This window comes from Prinia subflava, chromosome 4 (assembly GCF_021018805.1).
Source record: "Prinia subflava isolate CZ2003 ecotype Zambia chromosome 4, Cam_Psub_1.2, whole genome shotgun sequence".
Lineage (NCBI taxonomy): Eukaryota > Metazoa > Chordata > Aves > Passeriformes > Cisticolidae > Prinia > Prinia subflava.
In genome coordinates this window covers 1,151,802-1,175,060 of record NC_086250.1, presented here as the reverse complement: position 1 = coordinate 1,175,060, position 23,259 = coordinate 1,151,802, and the positions used below count along the sequence as shown (strand labels likewise).

The 23,259-nt window shown below is 52.3% G+C and overlaps 1 protein-coding gene across 1 annotated transcript in view; it reads left to right on the top strand.

Moving 5' to 3' along the window:
* Window positions 1-5,179: 5,179 nt before the first annotated feature.
* The window catches only part of CACNA2D4 (calcium voltage-gated channel auxiliary subunit alpha2delta 4), a 117,692-nt gene continuing 99,612 nt past the window's right edge, over window positions 5,180-23,259 (top strand). The window contains exons 1-10 of the mRNA XM_063395088.1: window positions 5,180-5,353; window positions 9,773-9,854; window positions 15,109-15,225; window positions 16,684-16,743; window positions 18,194-18,356; window positions 18,634-18,765; window positions 19,442-19,502; window positions 20,096-20,246; window positions 21,780-21,854; window positions 22,637-22,726. Coding sequence (XP_063251158.1) covers window positions 5,244-5,353; window positions 9,773-9,854; window positions 15,109-15,225; window positions 16,684-16,743; window positions 18,194-18,356; window positions 18,634-18,765; window positions 19,442-19,502; window positions 20,096-20,246; window positions 21,780-21,854; window positions 22,637-22,726 — 1,041 coding nt within the window. The 5' untranslated portion in view covers window positions 5,180-5,243. The remainder of the gene's footprint in view (window positions 5,354-9,772; window positions 9,855-15,108; window positions 15,226-16,683; window positions 16,744-18,193; window positions 18,357-18,633; window positions 18,766-19,441; window positions 19,503-20,095; window positions 20,247-21,779; window positions 21,855-22,636; window positions 22,727-23,259) is intronic.

Sequence of the window (23,259 nt, the reverse complement as noted above, 5' to 3'; positions counted from 1 at the left end):
ATGCAGGCCCAAATACCAAAAAAAAAAAAAAAAAAGAAGAACAGAGTTCGACCTGAGACCTTGGAAAAGGCTTCCAAGTTTAGAGACCATAAGTAAAAATGTGAGTTTGTAGTTTAGATAGAAACACATTAAGCTAGGTAGTGGAAAGTTTCAGAGTGTGAAGTTTAAGATACAGAAGTAGTTGTAAAGATAATAAGAAGTTTTAAGGTGTACTGTAAGTTTGTGTTCATCAGATGGTTGGTCAAGAGAGTCTGCACTGCAGCAGAGACATATAAAACAAATTAATTAGGGCTTGGTGTGAAAGTAAAAACATTCTTTGTGGCAGTAGTTTATTGGCTAATGAACCTTTAAAAGACCTTGTAACCTGTGATCTTGTAACCACTGACCAGGGGCTTTGGGCATATGGTGAGACTGTGACAGTAAATAATGCTCTGAAACGCCTTGGAGTGGTCCTGTCTCTTTCAAAGTGCCAACAGCTCCCCACAAAGCAGAGCCTCCTCCCCAAGAAAGCTGTTCTAGTGCAGCCAGTTTATCACAAAAAGCTTTAATCTCTTTTAAAATGGGATTTCTCTTTCTCTTAATCAAGTTCCTTCAGGTGGCCTTGCAATGTAAAAGATTACGTTTAACCCTTTGATAGTGGAGACAGAAGGATAAAGTTGACTTTCACTCTGGGTGCTTTTGTGGCAGCACACAGGAAAGCTGCTTTCTGCTCACAGTTCTCCTCAAACAGAGCATCTGCTTTCATTTACATTTCCTTTTCTTTCTTTTTTCTTTTTTTAATTAATTCTTCCTTTTCTTGCCACAGCTTCAGAGGTGGTGGGAAGATGCTCCAGTGCTCTTTGTTTCCTGTGCATTCTGCTCTCCCTTGGTGTCTCCCTCTGTGCTCTGAATTTCCTGCTGCTCAGAACACTGTGTCTGATGGGGGTTTAAAATGCTGCTAGCAAAAACAAATTTTTTTAAAAAATGCTCATTTCATCTTGGAGTATTTAAACAAGTCTAAATTTAGAGCAGAGCTGTGGGAAAAAAAAATAAAAAGGAAAAAAAGGCAAAGTAAGCAGCCCAAGGCATTAATTAATGTGACACCTATGTGGCTGCTCCTGTGAGCTGCAGGGAGAGCATGTGGCTGGCAGATGAAGGGTCTGCAGGCAGAAATGCACAGAGCCCCGGGTGTGGCGTGGGCTCTGGGCCACCACGTGTGCTCCAAGCCACCCTGCTGATGCCTGGCTCTGCATTCCCTGCTTCTCCTGCCCCTCAGGCCAGCTGAAGGGGAGGCAGGGGTGGATGCCTGTCTGCAGGCCAGGCAGGGCACCCCAAACTCACCGTGCCAGCTCTCCACAGCACTGATACTGAGCAGATCTGCACGGCCAGCCAGTCAAAGCAGGGATTAAAGCACCTTTCCATCGCTGGCTCTGGCCAGGATCCCTCCCCTGGCACAGGGGGCACAGGCAGACCAGGTCCTGTGGTACTGGCAGAGCTCTGCCTGCCCTCCTCACCCCGGGAATGGTCACTCCTGCCACACAGGGCAGAGGCTCCATCCTCACACCCCTCACAGGACACAGCTCTAACACAGAGCCATAAGCAGAGTGCTGGAGTAGGGTAGGAAGGATTTGGTGCCCAGACTCTCATCGAAGTTGCCCTGTCAAGAGCTATGAGAGGCACAAGGTCACGACCTCAGATTGATGCACGTGCTGGGAACAAGGCATGGAGTTTAATCCCACCAGACTTGTTCCACGTATTCTCCTGCTATGTGTCCCACTGGGAGACTGCACTTCCTAACCAGTCTTTTGGAGATATTTCTTCTTTTCCTGGTCCTAACAGTTGCCAGTATCTTCCCATAACACAATAATCCAAACTCTGGTTTTAGTCAAACCAGAAACAAACAGAGCAGGTAAATCTCCCCCTGCCTGTGTTTAGGGTACAAAATCCCACAAAATTTTTTATTGCCTCATGGTTTTGCAAGTGTAGCTCTAAACTGCTGCACTTGCTCACCTCATATCTCCTGCATCCTTAAGTTCTCACTCCTTGTTACTCATTTGCTTTCATTCTTTTTCCCAGGTTTCCTTTTCTTTTTCCCCTGTCAGCCCCTGCTGCTGTCTCCTTCCCTTGCTCCAACTGTGCTCACACACTGTGGGGGCTGAGCTCTGCAGAGGCAATTGGAGGCACACTAATCCCATTAAGGCCCCTCCTTAAGGCACCTGGGGTTTTCAGTTTTCAGTGCTATTTTCATTTAATCTTCCAATCTTACTTCCCTGCAATTTTAGATCGTTAAGGGGTTAAGTGAGATATACCCAGTAAATGAGATAAATCCAAATAAAGGGATTTGGATCTCCCAGTTCAGCGTGCTGCTGTCTCATTGCCTTCTCTGTCGATGTTTCAGGGGTTACCAAGCACACCCAGACCCTTGCCAGAACCCATCTGGATTAGCCTAGGTCCCAGCTGCAAACACCACACAGGGTTACCAAAGAATCCTGTAAAACCCCCTCAAATAACAATTTACATGGCCCCCTGCAAAGTGCAGAGAAAATGTCATCTAAACTGTTGATGCTCCTGCCTTCAGATCTCATTTCAGATTTTGGTTTTTTTCCACAATGTGAATTTTTATCCTCTGTTCCCAAGTATGCAGACGGGGAAGCCTGACACCCTGGATGCCACCCCTCAGTTCTAATCCTGGTGAGCAGAGACAGACAAAGCCCTCGCTGTCAGTCCTCTCAGAGCAATTTTCTCCTTTTTCCCCGCCGAGGGGCAGGAGGAGGCAGCACATTTTGGCCATTTGAGAGAGGTGAATTCCACAGGCCCAGAGCTGCTCTGCCTGCTGCCTTGCAAAGCTGGCTCAGGCAGCTGCTGAGCAGCCAGTGCTGTGCTGAAGGCACTGACTCTTGAGGGTTTGTTGTGTAGAAAATGATTTTTTGTGTACATTTTAAGGCCAGAAAGAACCGTTTCGACTTTCCCAAGCAAGCCTTTGCACAGACTTAAAAACATTAGAGAAATTTATGCCCTCCAGGCCCACAGCTTCTGCTTGAAGAAGGTTGTAACTTTCAATAAGACATTCAGTCTAGAGTAAATATTGTAATAAATGACAAAACCATCCTATCCTGAGGTGAGTTATTCCTGGAATTACTTAATTCCTTACCACAGGCTTTCAGCCTCTTCCTCATACAATTTAACCTCTATTCAATGTTTCCTGGTTTTATTCCCTTTTCAGTATTTCCTCTGTCACTTCTATTATCCCATTTAAAGTGCATCTGTGCTGGATACAGCTAATTTTCTCTATAGTTGCCATCTAGACTATGGACCTTGATTTTTTTTCAGTGCTTTGACAGCCAGTTTGCCCCTCCATGTCCTTAGAGAAACCTACCAATCCAGTGTGCCTTTGCATTTCACATTAAACACTTGTGTTTTATGTTGTGTTTTACATTCAACAAGCCATTTGTAAATGTGCAAAAGATGATTGGAAGGTACTGTAATAAATGGATAACTCATAGCCACAGAACCAAGTGGCTCAACAGGTTGCTGTAGTAATTTATGCGCTTTCTGCTGCCCTGTCTGTAGTTATTTATAATTCATACTCCTCGTGATGATAATGAGCTTCCACCGTGTGTCCCCCACCCGGGTGTGCTTCCTGCTCTTCACCAGGCTCAGCAGCCGGGCTCCTTTGATTCACTGCTCTCCAGACACAGGCCAGGGGGTGGCAATCTCAAGTGAATGTTTGCCAAACTGGGAGGTCTGCCCATTAATAAATAACAATCCACATTAGGAGGCCATCAGCTCAAACTGGCAGAGTTCTTTCTTTCCCCTGCTCGTTTTCCCTGCTCTCCCCTGGCCAGACACCCACAGGCATGGCCTGGAAGGAGATTGCCTTGGCATTGCCTCGGAGCTGTCCTGGATGCTGCCAAGGCTCTGCCCAGCCTCATCATCCCTGTGCAAAGCATCCCTCAGCCCCCCTCAGCCCCCTCAGCCCCCTCAGGATCCCTCAGCCCCCTCAGCCTCCCTCAGCCTCCCTCAGCCCCCTCAGGATCCCTCAGCCCCCTCAGCCCCCTCAGCTCCCTCAGCCTCCCTCAGCCCCCTCAGACCCCCTCAGACCCCTCAGCCTCCCTCAGCCTCCCTCAGCCCCCTCAGGATCCCTCAGCCCCCTCAGCTCCCCTCAGCCCCCTCAGCCCCCTCAGGATCCCTCAGCCCCCTCAGCCCCCTCAGGATCCCTCAGCCCCCTCAGCCCCCTCAGGATCCCTCAGCCCCCTCAGCTCCCCTCAGCCACCTCAGCCCCTTCAGGATCCCTCAGCTCCCTCAGCCCCCTCAGCCCCTTCAGGATCCCTCAGCCCCCTCAGTCCCCCTCAGACCCCTCAGCCCCCTCAGCCCCCTCAGGATCCCTCAGCCCCCTCAGGATCCCTCAGACCCCTCAGCCCCCCTCAGTCCCCTCAGTCCCCTCAGCCCCCTCAGGATCCCTCAGCCCCCTCAGGATCCCTCAGCCCCCTCAGTCCCCCTCAGCCTCGGGCAGGGCCCGAGGTCCCAGCGGTGCCCCCAGTCTGCGGTGCCACCCCGATGCCCTCTGGACAGGGATAACGCCGGGACAACCCGGCATGCTGCCGGTCGGGGACGCGCTGCCCGCACAGATCAAAGGTCAGAGAAGGGTTCGGGGCTGTGGATGCGACCCCCTCACAGCAGGCACGGCCAGAGAGGCCGAGACCCGTCCTCAGAAATCAGAGTAATCCCGGGTGATTTCATCCCACTCCACTTCCCTAAATCTGGGCTGCTGCTGCTTGCCGAGGGGATTAAGGGCTGGCAGGGGATTACGGAGCGCTGCAGCTCCCGGCGAGGAGCTCCGTCCTGCCGCGGCCGCTCCCTTTACCGGGGCGCTCCGCACCCCTGGGTGCGCTCCCTTTACCGGGGCACCGAGCGCTCCGCACCCCTGGGTGCGCTCCCTTTACCGGGGCTCGGGGCGCTCCGCACCCCTGGGTGCGCTCCCTTTACCGGGGCTCGGGGCGCTCCGCACCCCTGGGTGCGCTCCCTTTACCGGGGCGCTCCGTACCCCTGGGTGCGCTCCCCTTGCCGGGGCTCGGGACGCTCCGCACCCCTGGGTGCGCTCCCGGCCGCGGTCGGTGCCCGGGGCAGGGCGGGCGCGGTGCCCGGGGCTCGGCCCCGCTCGGAGCGGGCTGCCGGGCCCGCAGCATGGCGGGGCCGGCCCGGGAGTGCCCCCGGGCCCGCGGGAGCCGCGGGCAGCCCCCGCTGGGCGCCGGCAGCCCGTGCTGATGGCCGGTGCCCGCAGGATGCGGCCCCGCGCCGGGCCGTGGATGGCGATGCTGTGGCTGCTGTGCCTCCCGCCCTGTGCCAGGGCACAGACGAGGATCCCGCTGGAGACGTGAGTGTTCCTGGGCAGGGCCGGGCGGGTGGGGATGCCCCGAGCTCTCCGGAGGGGCACACGGCTGCAGGGGGTGGCATTTCCCTGCCCCGGCTCCCGGCAGAGGATGCGGCCATGGGAGCCACAGAGGATACAGGGTTCTGTGCCCAGCTCCAGGCTAGGATGCAGTACCTCTCCTTCCCCACTCGTCAAGCACAGCGACTCATCCCCTTTAGTTCAGTACTTTGACATCTACTGACGCTCTGCTCAGTGCACGGGGCAGCAGAAGGCGAAAGCAGTTTAAAGACACGTTTGTAAAAGCCCGCAGCTGCTGCTGCAGCCCGCAGAGATCCCGCCGTGCAGGCAGACAGGAGGGGCCCGGCTCGGCAGCTCCCGGTGCGGCAGAGGGGCTCCAGTGGGTGCTGCTGGGTCTCAGGGATGCTCAGCACTGGCCGCGTTCTGGCCGTGGAGCTGCCACGGGTGCTGGAGCACAGGCACGGCTGTGCCACACCCGGGACTGTGCAGGGCAGGGTCTGCAGCTCCAGAGCTCTGCTCCCAGCGTTGCTCTGGATCCTTACTGGCTGAAAAAGCCCCGGGTGATTCACAGAGCCGTGTTCGTTCACGTGGGGGGGATGGATTGGAGGGTGAAAGGAGCCTAAATAGAGGAGAGAGCCTCAGACTTCTGGCTTGCTGCACCTCTCCACAGAAGGCGTGATGGCCCTTCCCAGAGCTCTGGAGAGAGGAATGAGAAGCTGAGCTGCACTGCAAAGCAGAGCCAGCCATGGTCTGTGCATGCACTGCACATGCAGGGACCCCTGATGCAGCTTTTGGGGTGTGGGTTTGCAGGGGCTCCCCCAACGCAGCCCTGGCAGCCCCCAGGAGCCCTGCAGCCCTGAGCAACCCCGGTTTAGAAAAACTTCACCTTGTTAAGCTGATTTGGACAAGTCAAATCCTGTAAGGATTAAAAATGTCAGCACTGCCACTGGTAAAAGTTGCAGTGGGGCAGCTCGTGGGGTGCTGGGAGGGTTTGGGGTGCAGGACAGCAGGTCGGGAGAGGAGACAGCACTGCCAGTCAGTTTTAGAAAGAGATACATCTGAAAAATCAGCTCAAGTCAGCTTAAGCCCTTTCCTGCCTTTGGGGAAATGTTTTTTATTCAAAAAGTGCCCTCACAGATGTGCCACCAGTGCAGCCCATGTGAGCAGGAACTGCCATGGCGTTATCCAGGAGGCTCTCAGGAAACTTTGCTGCCAGTTCTGTTCCAGCACTATCAAACCCTTCCCCAGCAAAAGTGCTTCTGATTTGGCTTTCACAGAAAGGGCACAGAGGTTACACAAGATAAAACCCAACTCCTGCCAGCTTCAAACCATGCCAATCAATGTTCCATGTCCAGGATAAATACTGCATAGGAATACCTGTCAGCACTGAAGCCTGTGGCATTTAGGAGCCAGCCTGTCCTTTCTGCTGTTCCTGCCACTGAATATAAGAGCAGGGATTAGAGGCAGGCAATCTCTGACCAAATCCTTTTCTGATGTGCTTCGTTATAATGTGATAGCCCTTTACTACTGAAAAAAAAAATGTACGTCACTTTGCACAATTTGGAACTTTTTCCTGTCCAAGAATGAAGAATAAACAATAGAGAAAGAGCTTTTCTCCTCTGGTACTAAAACCAGATCAATGGCTAAATTAATCCCTGGTGTTTCAAATCCACTCACGAATTTAACCAAAACACAAAAGTCGCCCTTTTGAAATGGAATTTCCGTAGAGAAATGCTTTGGCCAGAGGCCCAGAGGGGGAGCAGATCAGCAGAAAATGGCTCTGTTTGTGGGTTACACGGGGACATTTTGGGGACACAAAAGCAGAGCCCTTGCAGCAGCAGCTGGCCCGGTCAGGGTGGGGTGACCCCCGGCTCAGTGGGGCTGTGCTGCTCCCAGCCCTGCCTGGATCCCTGCCAGCTCATCCCACAGCTCAGCCAGCTCCAGCAGAGCAGGAATCTGCCCAGTCACTGCTGGGGATGCTGCTGGGCTGCCAGCTCAGCACACACAGCCCTTCTCCCCCAGGGCACACAGCGCAGGGTGCTGCTGAGCAGGGGGGCTGCTTCTTCTTGGAGTGATGGAAACGCTGTGGGAGAGGCACAGATCACCCTGGCGTGGCCTCCTCAGGCTGCTCCTGTTGCCTCTGTACAGCTGATCCTGAGCTGGACAGAGCCAGAGACCTTAGAAGAAATTTCTCTGCAACCTGATGAATTTCAGACTGACCTTTTCTCTTGCTTGTTTATGGAAAAAAAAATTAAGGAAACCTATTTAAGTTCAGCAGGCTGCCCTTAATTTCCCAGTATTCTAAGGTTGTTCATTTCCCTGGCAAATAATTGTCTTTTAAATATATAAATGCCAGTGTATTTCTGCCTCTTCAAGTTCCTGCTTTTCAGCTTCCACGAAATGCCACCAGGTATTTTCAGTGACACAAACTTTAGGGATTGGAGACCCTTGTGCCCTCTCATTCCTGTGTGCCCCTCATCCTTCCAGCCAGCCCTCCAAAGCTGCCAGTCTCTGTCCCCGCTGTCTTTGTGCCTCGTTCCTCCTCTGCTTTGAGACCAGAAGAAGTCCCTGAGCCAGGGCAGACACTCCAAAACTGCACAAACCCCTTTTTCACTCAATTTCTGCTCTTGCTGGAAGTTTCAAGAGCTTTCAAGAAGATGCTCAACTGCACCCAGTAATCAGAGATTAACACCACAGACTGTTCCACCCTGCTGGGTTGAACATGTTGGGGGCTGGAATGAGTAGGGGCATGCTACATGTGTGACACAAAACAAGAGGTGGGGAGAGGGAAATGTAAAAACAAACATCCCTGCTAAAATGACTGTCCCTTCATGTTTAGGTTCTCTCCTTCCACAGTGAGAGGTGAGGAGACTGGAGAATATTAGTTCAATTCAAAACACCTCACACACAAAACTTATGAAGCCAGCAGCAGCAGATGGGCATCAAGTTAAACGTTGATCCAGAGACTCTCATATCTGAGGGAATGCATTAGTCACTGCTACAACAAACAGGAAAGCAGCCCATGGGATCCCTGTTTCTCGTTTCCTCTTTTATTCCAGGCTTGCTAAAATAACTCTTATATAGCCCAATAAATCCTGGTGTCCTAGAAAATACCTGTATTCTTTTTTTCTCTGAGGATGAAACAATGAGATAAAAACTGTGGTTCTCAAAATAAGATGCAGCACAATGCAAAAGGAAAAAAAAATACTTCAGCTGGTGGTAGTTCCCACTGAGTGGTTAAATATGAATGCCTCATTGCCAATTAAGGATTGATTTAAAAAGGCACCCACTCTCCCATGCTTTTTTTATAGCAGAGGAGAGAGGTGCAGAGCTGAAGCTTTGTGTTTGCTCCAAGCCATCCCGTGTAGCTGCCTGTGTGTTCTGTGTGCAGGAGGGGAGGCTGGGCTGGCTTTGCTAGGCTGAGGTGAGCTCTTGTGATTGTCCCAGCCTGGCTGGGCTGGCTTTGCTCTCTGTGGTGCTGTGCTGTTTGTGGTGCAGTGCTCTGGGGACTCGGGCCCTGGGGGTAAAGCCCCTTGGGACTCCAGGGCTCCCCTGGCAGCTGTAGGTAAGACATCAGCATGGGCAGGGTATTCTTGCAAGAGGAGAGGGCCACCTGGTGCATTGAATAACTCTCTCTGAAGGGAATCCTTGCTGAGGGAGCTGCATGGAGGTGGAGCTGCCCAAGGTGGCTCCTGCAGCAGCTTCCTGATGAGCTGCCCTGTCGGTTTTGGAGCCATCCCTGTTTCAGTCTGGAGGCTCAGTGTTCAGCTCCTCCCCAGGTGGCTGTCCCCTCGTGGGCTTGCTGCCCCCTGTATTCCCAGGTGTGAGGCTTTGCAGTGGCAGTGTGCATGATCTGCTGGGACACTTTCCAGCAGGACACCACCGGGGAGAGCAGAGAGCTCCTCTGGCTCATCAGGCTCTGGCTGCTCTGCTGGAGGGGCTGAATGCAGGGGATGAATCATGACACCTTCTTTAAGTCCTGACACTTCTGTCTCTTCAGCAGGTTTGGCTCTGGGTGTCTGGTCCTTCACCCCAGGGCCTGTCAGGGAAGACAAATAGGTGTCTGCAGAAAGCAATTAATTTCATTTTGGCAGCCACAGAAGGAGCTGGGATGCTGTCTGAGACCAAATCTGCATGTCTAAAGTTAGGTGGGACAGATTCACCTCCCAGCACAGCGACTGGGAGCAGCAGAGCTCGGGGTTTCTCCCTGCTGAGCAGTGTCCTGGTGGAATGTCCCACAGCAGCACTGTCTCCTGCCTCACTGCTTGTCTGGCTGGAGTCTGGGGCAAAGCATTGCCACTGGTGAAGAAAGGCTTAGAGAAATAGAGGGGGAAAATGGAGTTTTACCTGTCTGAATGAGCTGTAATTCTTAGCATTGATTTTCCTTCTTTTGGCTTTTTTTAGGGTGAAGTCCTGGGCAGATGCCTTTGGTGGGGAGCTGTACTCCATTGTGACTAAGTATTCAGGCTCTCTCCTGCTGCAGAAGGTAGGCAAAACCTGGGAGGGCTCCCTTTGCTTCGTGTCACCTCCCCATGTGCCCTCCGAGGTTTCTCCAGGGTGGAGAAAATAATAAGACATAAGAATAAGCTGGTGCAGTTCTTTTAAAACCACGGAGCTGCAGATCCCCAAGGGCAGGGTAGTGCCCTGTGGCCATTCTGCAGGAGCTGGAGAGGGAGCTCCATTCAGTGCCTTCCCTGCTTTCATCAGCCATTGCTGAGCACACCTTCACTGTAGCCCTTTTTGTTAAAAATGCCTTTTGGCAGCACCCCTCGTGTTTCCCCTCTGTGATCACTGCTGCTCTCCCAGGCTGACCCTTCATTCCTCCTTTCCTGAGTCCCTCTGCTGCTCCTCCCTCCCTTGCTCATTGTCACCCATCCTGCATCCCTCCAGCTGACACTAATTTGGGTTTTTTTGGCTTTCTCATCTGTTCATTCAGATCATTCATTCATCATTCAGCCAGTTGTTTGTCAATCCTTTGCATTTGCCCTTAGGACTCTGCTTCAGGGAGGTGCCCTGGCAGCCAGAGGGGCAGGGCTTTGCTTGGCTTATTCACCAGGCAGGCACTATTGCAGTCACCTCTCTGCCAGCCTTCCAGGGTGGAGCTGCTTTAACAAACTTACACAAATGTCCCTCTGCAGCTGCATGGGAGCTCCCTTGACTCAGTGCTGAATGGCTGCTCCTCTTTCAGGCCTGGGGGGCTCTGCCCTGCACCTCCCAAGTGCTGCCCTGGGGGCTGCTGGCTGCATTCAAAGAGAGCAGACTCCCCTCTGTGGCCATCCAGCTCATTTTTCTTTACTCTGACTCTCCAGCATGAGCCATGAGTTGCCCCTTACAGCTCCCAGGTGTCTGACTTCTGTCCTCCCATTAGCAGTTATGCCCACATCCCAGTGCAGAGCCCAGGGTCTGGGTCTCCCTGGCCTTGCTCTGAGCTCTTTTCCCTGTCCCCAGAGTGCTGCCTCTTGCCTGCAGTGAGGGATTGTGTCCTCCCTTTGCTGGCTGTGCCCAGAACAGCCTTTCAGCACCCATCACTGAGGCCTGTGCTGATCATCAGCTCTGGGGAGGCAGGAGTCACCCTCAAGGAAAAGCTGCCAGCCCTGATAAAGGCACCCCGTGCACTGACCATGAGGCAGCTGCAGCAGGGTGTGGGTTCAGACAGAATTCCGGTTTTCAGCAGGCTGGATGGTGCTTCTGCACTGCCTGCTGTCCCCTGGGGTCCCCAGGGCACAGCTCCCAGAGGCAGAGTGACACTGTCTGTGACTCAGAAGGAAAATGTCACTTTGAGCAGGGGCTGCAGATGAGTTTGATCCAGCCTTGCTCTGTAAACACTCCAGCAAAGAACCATCTCCTCAATTCATGCTGTGTTGTGTTCTGCCCTGACTTGACTTGAGCAGTTTAAGCAGCTCAAGTTTATCTTTCAGCCCCACTTTTTGAGCTTTTTCATCTCCTATTGTTTCCCTGGGAAATAAGCAAATAGGGGAGAAGCAGCCAGCACTCACTTCAGCCCTTTTCTCAGCCTCCTTTGCTTTAGGTAGGTTGGGGACCCCTCATAATTCCTCATCTGAAAGCAGGGACCATCCCAGAGGGCTCCCACTGCAGCACTGGCACCTCCAGCACTACAAGTGGATGCAGACAGATCTTTTACTATTAAATACCATTTTCATGCACCCTGGCAGACCCCAAATAACTTTATGTAGATCATCTTATGGTGGGCATGTCAGGCCTGGGGAGCCAAGCACACCAAAGTCTGGAAATTGAACACATGGATTCACCTGCTCCCAGGCACCCTTTCTCTTTTTTGGGCTGTTACCTCTTTTTCACATCAAATATTCCTCTGCATGCATGGTGTGCCCAGGCCAGCAGAAGGGTGGGGAGCACAGTGCAGAGGTCCAGGTGATGCTTTTCTCAGTGCCTGTCCAGGTGAACTGGCATTTTGTGTTTGAGGGCATACAGAGGGTGCTGCTCTCTCAGTTTGTATCTTGTTTCATGTCTCCCTTGTGCCTTCAAGTCTTGAAGTAACCAGCTCATTGTTGCTGTGAGGGCCATAATTTTTCAGTTACTGGATGCTTTGCATGTAAACCTTGTCTTTAATACCTGGCATAAACTCTCTTTTGTGGTTTTGAGTTTGCTTTAGTTTTCTTTGGACCTTTTGTGTGTTTCCTCCAGAAGAACCCTAAAATCATGTTGCAGACTCCAGCAGTTGCCTTTGTCCCAGGCTGTATCACTCCCAGAGAGCTGACATGCCCTGAATCCCTCATTCCCAGAGCTAACAGACCTCCCTTGAATCCCCAGGGCAGCTTTTGCCCTGCTGTTATTAGAAAGCCCAAAAAACATGGCAAGGAGCAGACAAACTTGAGAAGTTCAGTCAAGACCTTTTCCTTGGGTGAAGATGAAAGGGATGTCTTTCACACTCTTAATTTAGTTCCACTAGCAGTGAGTAATGCAGCACTGTGTACTTCAATAGGCTGAATGTTATGGAGGTGGGGACAAGAATATCTATTTGGTGACATATCTCTGCTCACAGATAAAACTTAGGATACCGAATTCTGGAGATTCTACTTTTAAATGCCCACCCCCGTTGCTGCAGAAGGGGAATCTTAATGAATTGCTCCTGCTGCCTTCAGGGAATGCTAAGTGCTGGAGGAATAAGACAAGGTTTTCTGTTAGAGCTGAGCTAACTTTTTGGCCTCTTTTCAACATCAGATCCTTTTAGCCAGCTCTGCCAAGCCTGCCTCGTGTTCTGTAACCTACAATGATCTGATGGCCTGAACCCTGAGCACTGTACAGGAGAACCTTGGCCAACCACAGGCCCCTGAGCTGGCTTTCAGCCATGGTGCCTGGTGGCAGCACTGAAATCCCAGCTCTGCTGCCCACCATTAGGAAATCCTGCGTGGACAGTCATCCATAGCCAGAGGTTTCCGTGGCAGGAGTGCAGTGGTTTGCTGGTTCATTTGTAGGAAAGAAGCCCAAATAGGATTTGAGCTCAAGCCTGGTGTATTCCTTAGTGAACTGGAACTTTGCAGGAAGTCTGGGTGGGTTTTTGTGTTGGTTGGAGTTTTTTTCTTCCCACCTCTGGCTAGATCTCAGGGCTGAGATGTGTGTGCCATTAGCAGGCTGCTTGTGATTCCTGATGATGACTTTTACCCCAGTAACATCCCTTGTGAGTATGTCAAAAGCACATTAAAAAACAGATTAACTGGGAGGGGGGAAAGCCCTGTGGCTCTTGGTGGAGGCTGTGAGCCCAGGTGGGTGGTGGCAGTCACTTTGTGAAGCCTGTGCTGGTGTGTCCCCCCTTGGTGGGATTGCCCTCCTCCCCCAGCAGGGCCTGGTTAAACCCAGCCTGGCAGGGGTCACGTCTGTCCTGGCAGAGCCACGCCGTGGAGCTGAGGGGACAGACAGAGCTGGGTGTGTGCTGGGCTCTCCTCACCAGCCAGGGGCTCGTGGCTGCCCATTCCTCTCCTTGCAGCGTGGTTACCCCGACCCTCCTGCCCAATCCCTCCTCCTCCTCCTTCCCTGCCTGCCTGTCCCTGCTCCCCAGGCCTGGCGGTTTTAATCCACTAAACCCTGCTGTTAATCACGCCAGGCAGCCTCTGGATGCTGCTGCTATTCCTGTCTGACCTCCTCAGCCTGCCCCTCCCCGAGGCATTCCCTCCTCTGCTCCTCTGCCCCCCTGGATGCTCAAGGAGCCTCTTGGACAAAAGGGGCTCCACGGGCTCACCCTAAAGGTGTGCAAAGTCCTTTCCCTGCTGCTGCCCTCCAATTCAAAGGTGTGTCCCCCTCGCCCTTCTCATCACCTCATTTTTGTTCCCAGCACAAGAAGCTGACCCGAAGGCTGAGCAGCTCTGTCCCTGGCTGGGATTGCTGCTGTGATGCTAACACAACCCAGGGATGGAGGGGGCTGCACACACTGCAGGCAGAACGGGCAGTGGGGGCCCAGGAATGGCCATTGCCTGCCTTAGTGTTCCCACACTGCCCAGGAGATCAGGCTCTGTCTTTTCTGAAATAAGTTCATCATCCTGTGTCCTTTCCCAGCCTCCTTCACTCTTTCTTTTTGGCAGTCTCTCTTAGCTGTGGGATTTTTTGGAAATGAGAAATAAAGCCCATTGTATCTAGTCTTAGAAGAGCAGATTTAAGGAGGCAGATTATGGTTACACAGTTCAGGTGTACTACTGGGTTTTTTCAGTTCCTGGGTTATATGAAACATGGTGAGAATAAACTGGTTCTCTCTAAAGCTGCCAGATCCAGATCCTCCCCATTACAGCACTTCTCCCCATGGAGGCAGCTCCAAGTAGCCATGCTCATAATCCCCAGGGTTTGGGAATTGCCTCTGTGGTGCTCTTGGCCTGAGTTATGCTCCTGGTGCCCAAGAAGTGGCATCACAACTGTCTGTCTCAGCTTTGCTCAGCAGTGTCCCCCTGAGCACTGAGCAGAGCCTCAGGAGGCCTGGCAGGTTCCCTCCAGAGGTGGTGGCTGTGGGCCAGGACAGCCCCTGCACTGCCAGGACAGCCACTGGTTAATAGCTTTTTTGTTAATTATTCTGTTGGTTAGTAAAAGGTATTTTACTTGTCCATTAAATCTGTTTATTCTTAGATGATGTACGTATTTCCTTTACTGATTCGCATGAGACAAATCTCTTGTTATTACAAGTGCACTTATTTTTCACCCTTACAATAAATTATGTTAAAAGAACTTCTCATTCTTAAAACAGCTTTATATAGAAACTGACAATTTACTTATTAATTGCACTTAAATAAAATCACAAACTAGCTTTTCACTCTATTCCTGCCTCTCCCCAGCAGTGCCCCAGAGCACGTGTGGGAAGAGCTGCAGAGCTGCAGTGGCAGCACCCAGCTCCCTCCCCTTGCTCTTCTCTCTGCCTTGGGGGACTGCAGGTGTGTGATGTGCAGGATGCTGTTGTGGGTGTCATCATCACTGTGCATGGTTTTGGTTGTTAAAGGTTGGCCTTCTGCTTCTCTCTGTGACTTGCAGGCACTAGCAGCTCCAGGTGCATTGCTGCTTCCACCAGCTCACAGCTGGACCAGCTGCTCTTACTTGGCCCAAGTGCTTTGGGTTGTGTCCTCTGATCTGCACTCCCTGAATAGTGGGGTGGCAAAGGCAGAGATGGAAGGAGATAAAATCAGAGCAGCTGTTTCAACACAAAGGCAATGCCCAGCCAGCAGTAAGAGATTCATCCCCCTCCCTCAGAGCCCCCTGCTCAGCAGCATTCTCTTTCCCTTGGGCAGAAGTACAAGGACGTGGAGCCAACCCTGAAGATCAAGGAGGTGGATGGGCTGGAGCTGGTGAAGAAGTTCTCGGAGCAGATGGAGAGCATGCTGCGCAGGAAGGTGGAGGCAGTGCAGGTGTGACCCTGGGCTCTGGGGAGGGATCAGCCCTGGAGAGGCGGGCACGGGGCTCTGCCTGCCCCGGGAGCCCGTGGGCACGGGGGTTGTGTGAGGACTGCCCTGCCCAGGCACAGCCTGCTGCTGCAGCTGCCTGCTGGCTCTGAGCTGTGAGCAGACATGGGTGGGAGGCTGGGGGCGTTCAGACAGGGGGTGCTGGCTTCTCCCGCTGCCCAAATTAGAAAATGAGACAAAAACAAAGTCTAGGAATAAGTATGAGGGAACGAGCACTCCTTTAGGAGACAAGCTGCTTAAAGAGGGGGGGAAGGAAGCCTCTCAAAAGTGAAAAATCCAGCTCACCCTTCCATAGTGCACCCTGGCTGAGGACAGGGGCTTGTTCCAGCTCCGTGTGTGGCTCAAGGGGAATTCCTGCCCCTCCTGGGCACAGGCTGCAGGGAAGGTGCTTGGGTTTCCAGCTGTATACATGAGGAAGTGTGGAGGAGGTGGCCAGGGCCCTGTAGCTGTTGCAGTGGGGGAGATCAGAGCAGGTAATGGCTCTGGCCCCTCTCGCTTCCTGCATTTAAGGATTTATCATATTGCCCTGTATTTACCTACCAGGAAAAGCATATTTCTGTACTCACAGAGCCTTGACTGTTTAAGGCTTCTAATGTGGAAAAGTCATCCAGAAACACATCATTTGACTCTCCAAGTGAAATGTGGGCATATTTAGTGCCAGAGCTTTGGCCCATAACGTTAAGCTCTTAGCCAGACTTTCCCAGTGTTTGGATTGCCTTTTCCTTTGTGAAGGAGCAAAACGTGGTTTTGCTGAGGCTCTTGCTGGTTGTGCAACCCTGAGAACACGGATGTGTTCAGCTGGATCCCTTCCCAGCCTGTACCCATTGAAAATGGGTGCCCTGAAGCATCCTACTGGAGCAAACTGGCTGATTTTATTGCCTTCCATAAATGGCAAGAGCTTATAAACAGCCACAGCATTGCTGAGCCCTTTACCAAATCCAGTCGTGGTCTTTGTCTCAGTAACAATACCAGGCTGGGTCTCCCACAAGGCCTTTTCCTTTGATGAGTTACTGACATCAAGCTGGGCCTGACATGCCTTTCCCATGGCTTTTTGGAAGGGTTCATGGAAAATGAAATTAAATCTGTCTGTTGTTTCTCTAGATGGACCCGTTTCTGTTTGTGTATGTCCTGTGATATCTAAAATTGCTCAGGGTGTAGCAGGGGCTCTGGAGTGAGTAGGTGTGAATACACTTGGCAATAAACAGCTGCAGATGATGTACCTTCCAAGCTGTGAAACTGTAACTCAGAACACAGGCCAGCAGGAAAGGAGGGAAAGAGGGAAGTTTATAACCCCTGACTTGGTTGTGGTTGTGGTGGAGGAGGCAGTCACTGATACAGCTGGAGGAACATCTGGGGGCTTTGCCACAGCACCCACTCCCCTTCCTCTCCGTGTGCTTGCTCTAGAGGCTGGTGGAGGCAGCAGAAGATGCAGATCTGAACCATGAGTACAACTCCTCGCTGGAGGTGAGTCCTGGTCAGTGGCACACGTCCTCGGGGCAGGGGACCCCTCAGGTTTGTCCGTAGGACACTCAGCCTGTCAGGGACTGCTGGAGTGACATCCCCGGCATGTCCCCAGCCTTGCAACACCGAGCAGATTTGTCCCTTTGGCTCTGGGAGGGGAAGGATTTGGGAGGACATTGGGCTGCATGATGCCGTTGGCATTACTTTTACTGCACAGCCAATTTTAGTGCAAATTAGCTGGCACTTTGTGGGTTACTTGACTGGAAAATGAGCTAAAAATTGAGTGTGAATGAACAATGAGGAGGATGCTGTTACAAATACCCACAGCACACCCGTTAATCCAAACGAGCTGAGTTTCTCACCATCTTTAACAGCTCCCATCATCTTTTCTGTACCAGACAGACACCCACGCGCCAGGACTTCCCTTAAGGTGAAAGTCTGATGCTGTCCAAGCAATTTGGATAATTGGCTTTTTGCTAATAACTGTTTGTTGTGGCCAAGCTGTGGGATTATTGCTGGTGAGGGGAGCTGGAGTGAAAAGGAGGGAGGTCCTCTGTCCACAGTACAAGCACAGGCAGCTTAGCAGGACAGGCCACCCCTGCAAGTGCAAGTCTCAGTGCTGGAAAAATGAACACATTCCTGGAAATCAAGCTAGCTACTAATTTCATCTCACTTTTTTTCCCCCCTTTTTAAACAAGTGCCATTAGTGATGTTAGCTGAGTTGGGGCCAGGGGTGAGTCGGGGTGCAGACTCTGTGCTTGCACACTCCATTTGCACCCTCTGAGTGCTGCTGGTGCCTGGACACTAATCCTTACATAACCTCTGGCTCAGATAAACTCAGCAAAACCATCTTAAAAGCCTGGGTCACCCCAGGACGGAGAATGCCCTGGATGTGCCAAAGTGGCTGTAGATGGTAAATCCCCAGTGACCTTCAGGGCTGGGGACACTGCCTTGTCCTTGAGCACCTTCTGCTGGGTGCTGTGCTCTGGGTGAGCCCCTGCCCCTTGGAGGGACAGGCTGGGGGGACAATCCTGCCAGCAGGAGCTCCCCCAGCCGGTGACAGCTGCAGAGACAGGGCGAGAGGGGTCAGCACTGGCGTGTCCTGTGGCAGGCAGGGACAGCAGAGCCTGGAGACACCTCCCCTGTCCAGCTGATCCCCCAACCCTTCTGAGGGGCCACCGAGCTTGCCCCCCTGCCCCCCAAGTGGCCCTTGAGCAATGCTCCTGGCACTGGCAGTGCTTTGGCTCACGACAGCTACAAAGTGGCCCAAACCATCCCTTGGGCAGCCTTGCACTTAGTAATGGCTTGTTTGTGGCTCGTTTTGATCCTCTCTGAAGCCGTGGTTCTCCATATGTCCCGCCTTTGTTTTAAGGAGTGTTTTTCCCAGCAGTGCTGGTAGCAGTCTGTCCTGTTCTCTCTTTGTCTTTCTCTTTTCCATTGTCCTCATCAACAGTTTGATTACTACAACTCTCAGCTGATTAACGATAAGGATGAAAACGACAATTACGTGGAGCTTGGGGATGAATTCATTCTGGAGCCAAATGAGCATTTCAATAACCTGCTGGTGAACACAACCTACAGCGATATCCAGCTGCCCACCAATGTCTACAACAAAGGTAATGGCCTCTGCTTCCTCACTGCTGGCAGCTTGGCATGGAAATCATCAGCAGTAATACTGGAAACAAGGATGGGAGTAGAAAAAAAAAGAGAAATAAAAAATAATATTTTAAAAAGTAATAAATATAAAAATAATATAAAAAGCAATAAGCTATGAAAAATCAGTAAGATATGACAGGGCTGCATTCCTCCTGAAGCTGCCTTTGCTCCCCTCCCTCTCCTCCATCAGGGGTGGTGGGTGTCCTCCCTTCTCTGACACCCCTTTCTCCCCCACAGACCCTGCCATCCTCAATGGAGTTTACATGTCAGAAGCCCTGAATCCCATTTTTGTGGACAACTTTGAAAGGGATCCCACACTGACCTGGCAGTACTTTGGCAGCTCCACTGGATTCTTCAGGCTGTACCCAGGTAAAAGAGTGGAGGTTGGCTTTGCTCTTTCAGTGCACCACAATAATTTTGCAGGGTCTGTGCCATGGAAGAATCCAGCCTGGGCAGTCTGGAGGTGTCCCAGCCCCGAGAAGGGCAGGATGCAGTGAGCAAAGTACTCCTGCAAGGGCTGAGAAGGCTGAAGGGAGTGTTCTGCAGGCGTAAACCCCTTTCTCCCATTGGAACCAGCCCCTCAGGCACATTGCTCATGCAACTTCAGAGGAGTCTGCTGGCAGGGGTCCTCCAAAAAGCTCTCAAAACCATAGCAGGGCTCCCCTGGGGGTCTGAGTGGTGGTCAAAGCCTCTCTGAGGACACAGATGCATCCCTGTCACTGCTGCTGCTTTTTTATGCTCTCAACCCCTCTCTGGGAGAAAAAATCTGTTGTGAGAACTACATCAAAGTGGCAAAAAGCTCAGAGTACAAGCAGTTGCTTCCCAAATTCAAACAGACCATGCCTAGGTCCATTTTTACAGAGAACCTTTAGTAAGCAGTTTGCTCAGAACTGCCACAGAGCCAGCAGCCCTGCCTGCATTTCTGCAGCAGGGCATGGCTGTGGCTGCCAGGCTGGTGTGCTCCCTGGGGCAGGGGAGCAGCAGCAGAGCAGCTGCCTGCCTGCCTGCCTGTGTGTGCTGATTGCTGCTCTTGTGCTCCCTCCAGGAATAAAGTGGTTACCAGATGAGAACGGGGTCATCTCCTTCGACTGCAGGAACCGCGGCTGGTGAGTTTGGGAGAGGCCTGGCCACAGCACCTCTCACCTTCCTCCCTCCCCTTCCCCAGGGTGGCACCTGGGCGAGTTCCTGGGCAGTCATTGATGTCCTGTGGTGCTCCTGCAGGAGATGGGGTACAGGAACAAAGGTGACAGCAGGCCAGGAAGCCCTGCCAGTGAGTTTTCCCTGTGGCATCCAACACGGGAATTACACGTGTGTGACCGGGGTGTTTAAGGTTCAGAACTGTGGTGTGTCTGCTCAGCACGGCTAAAGCAGGACAGTTGTCACTGTGGGATGTGTGTGAGCTCAGCACGCCCCAGTGCAGGAATCTGCATCTGTATTTGCACCCTCTGAGTGCTGCTGGTGCCTGAACACTAATCCTGAGTAACCCCTGGCTCAGATAAAGTCAGCAAAACCATCTCACAGACGTGGGTTACTCAAGGACAGAGAGTGCCCTGGGTTCACACAGGGAGGTGTGAGTGCAGTGGGGTGCTGGGACCAGCTGTTCCAGCTGCTGCACAGCTGTGGGCACGGTGCAGGTGGTGCCAGCCCAGCACTCCTCCTCCCTGCCCTCAGCTGCCTCCCCCTGCTCTTCCCTGTGCAGGTACATCCAGGCAGCCACCTCTCCCAAGGACATTGTCATCATTGTGGATGTCAGTGGCAGCATGAAGGGGCTGAGGATGACCATTGCCAAGCACACCATCGTCACCATCCTGGACACTCTGGGGGAGAACGACTTTGTCAACATCATTGCAGTATGTGTGCCTGCACCCCGGGGCTGGGCTGCCTCACAGCCCCTCCCCTCCCCTCAGTGACCACCCCCAGCAGCCCGGGGAGGGGGATTGACCCAAACTCCCCTGTGTGGTCAGCAGGGTGCCTGCCAGGGCACTCAGCCCTGCTCCACAGGGGATGCTGGCTGCGTCTCTGCTTTCTCAGGGCTGTGACTGCAACAGAAGCAAAGGGCTGCAGGGAGACACCTGAGCTAGCAGGGGCCTGAGCTAAACATCCACCTAGCTTGCCATAACGCTGTGTTGGTGTCCAGCAGCAGCTGGGTAATCCTTAGGAGAACCTTTCCAGGCTACAAAACTACCGCCACGTGCCTCTTTGTGCACCAGCATCCTGCAAGGCTGCCCTTACAGCTCTGAGTCCCTCAGCTGGGGCTGCCTGGAGCCTGGCAGGAAGCCTGAGTGCTACTCTGCTCCTTTCTGAGCCCTGGCAGGGTGAGGATGGGCTGGTTACCCACAGAGAGCCAGCACCACTGGCCACAGAGAGCACAGCTTCTTTTCATGGCTTACAGCAAGGCTGGAGCCATGGCAAAGGCTCCTTGCCTTCTAATTTTCAAAGCTAATTCAAACACCACCTCCTTCCCCAGGCTTCTTTCTCTGCTAGCTTGCCAGGGCGCAGCCACTGAGATATAAATTCTACTTTTTGTTGATAGCTTCTTATGTTAGCTAATTAGAAACTCCAGTGGCAACAATTCTGTCTTTATATGACTGGACAGATGGAAGAGTGAACAGTGTTGGCAGAAAAATGGAGGGGAGTCATTAAGGAGTTTGAAATATCATCTGTTCTTCACAAACAATCCCAGAAATACCATGTTTTATATATGTATATATAGATATATTCCTTTACTGCACTCACACTGAGACCCTGCTGGCTCAGAGACACTGAAGCCTCACCCAAACTCCTACTGATCAGCTGAGCATCAGTGGCCTCTGAGGAGCTGCACTCCCCTGAACCCTGCAGGAAAAGGCTCCCAGGGACCTTACCAAGCTTCACCTCACGTGTACCAGCCTGGGATCAGCCACTCCCCAGCCATCCCAGGCAGGGGAGGTGTGCTCACCTGGTTTGGTGCTGTTCGGCCGTGCACCAGAGGCTTCCAGCCTTGGGCTGCAAGGCTCAGCTGCTGCCTGGGGACTTCAAAAGTCTCCAGAGGTCAAAACTGTGTGCAGAAAGTGCTAAAAGCAAGGCCAGGGATACAAGTTCATAAAATGGGGATAAAAACTCTGTGGTGTGAGTTGAGGGAGGGGGAAAGTAACCTTGTATGTGTAGATATGTTCAGCTAAAACTCAGCAAAATACCCTAATTAATGTGTTGTTCAAACAAACAGGAGATTCATCAAAATCCTGGTTTGTCATGATCACTATAAAGCATTTTTAAGGGAAATAGGTATAAAATGGCATAGTGCTCCCTGCTGTTAGAGCCCCCTAACCCTGACACCTAGGACATGAAGCATTTTGTGAATTTGCCCCCGTGACAAGCCCTTTCTGTTGCTTTTCTCTTTGCAGTACAATGATTATGTTCATTTTATTGAGCCCTGTTTTAAGGGTATCCTGGTCCAGGCAGACAGAGATAACAGAGAGGTGAGTACCTGGCCCCTCTCAGTGTAACTCAGCTTCCATGGACTCTGTTCCCAGACCCAGCCCACACTGCCTTGTTAAAAACAGAGGGCAAGGGGTCTCCATCTTAGACACCCCCCTGTCCCCAGCCCTCAGAAATGAGAATAATCCATCCTTTCCTGGTGAAGATGTTCTCAGCCCGGCCTGATCCTTCATCAGGGTGGATCCAGGAGGGTTCAGCAGCCCTGAGGACCCAGCCTGTGCCCAGCTGTTCCACCACCCTCTGGGCTGACTGGTGTTTTCATCTTCTCTCCCTGTTTTTTTTTTATTTTCCTACCTCTTTCATTTTTTTTGGTTTGTATTACTATATTCCTGTATGCCTTCAACAACCAGAATTCTCTCCCAGATTAGCCCCAGGTCACAGAGTATGACTGCAGAGGGTTGTGTCTTCTGCAGTGTTTCCCAAAGGATTCCCAAACATCCCAGACACCATCTTGCAGAGAGGGTTTCATTTAAGCAGATCAGTGCTGCTTAAGTCATAGACAAGCATTCAGGTTTTTTATTTTCCCCCATCCTGTTGCTTTTGGGTGCACAGGATGAGGTTTTTTCTCCTGAAGGAGCAGATAAGGGAAAGTCAGATTTCCAGCAGTTCTGCCCCTTCCATGCTCTGGCATGGCTTGCAGTGGTTCACAGTCCAGAGGCTGGGAAATGCAGTCCTGCCTTTCCTGGGCTGCCCTCTCCTCCCCTGGTCCAGGGAATGCCCTGCCTGCAACTCACCCCTGCTTCTCTCCCTCTCTCCTTGCCAGCACTTCAAGCAGCTGGTGGAGGAGCTGCAGGCAAAAGGAGTGGGGACTGTGAACAAGGCTTTGACAGAGTCCTTCAAAATCCTGAGAGAGGTAAGGGCGGGTGCTGCTGTGGGGCTGGAGTACCCCAGGGGCTGCAGAGGGAGCGGGCAGGGCTCACCTGGTGGGTCCCAGCACTGTGCAGGGCTCACCCATCCAAGGGGAGCTGTTGCTTTGTGCATGGTGCCCACAGCCACCAGTCCCTGCCCAGGAGGGAGCAGGAGCCAGCAAGGCCTGGGACCTCAGGGGTGTTCTTCATGAGCCCCACAGCTGGGCACTGCCCAGGCACCTTCACAGGTAAATATAAAATATAACTGATCAGCCCAGGGCCACACTTCTGCTGGAAGTGATGTTATTAGGGAGCAGTGATGGTAATGAAGACATGCAAGATTACTCTTCAGATTTATTTCAGTGTCACTTTGCTGAGTATCAGTGCTTGGGGAGGAAATCACAGGTACAGGAGAATTAATCCCTCTGATAATGAATGATTCATTGCCTCATGTGAATGGGAAATTCAGTAGCCTGGAGGTAAATATACCATTTAATTCTGTTTCTGAAGGATGGTAACAAGGAAAAGGAGCAAGAAC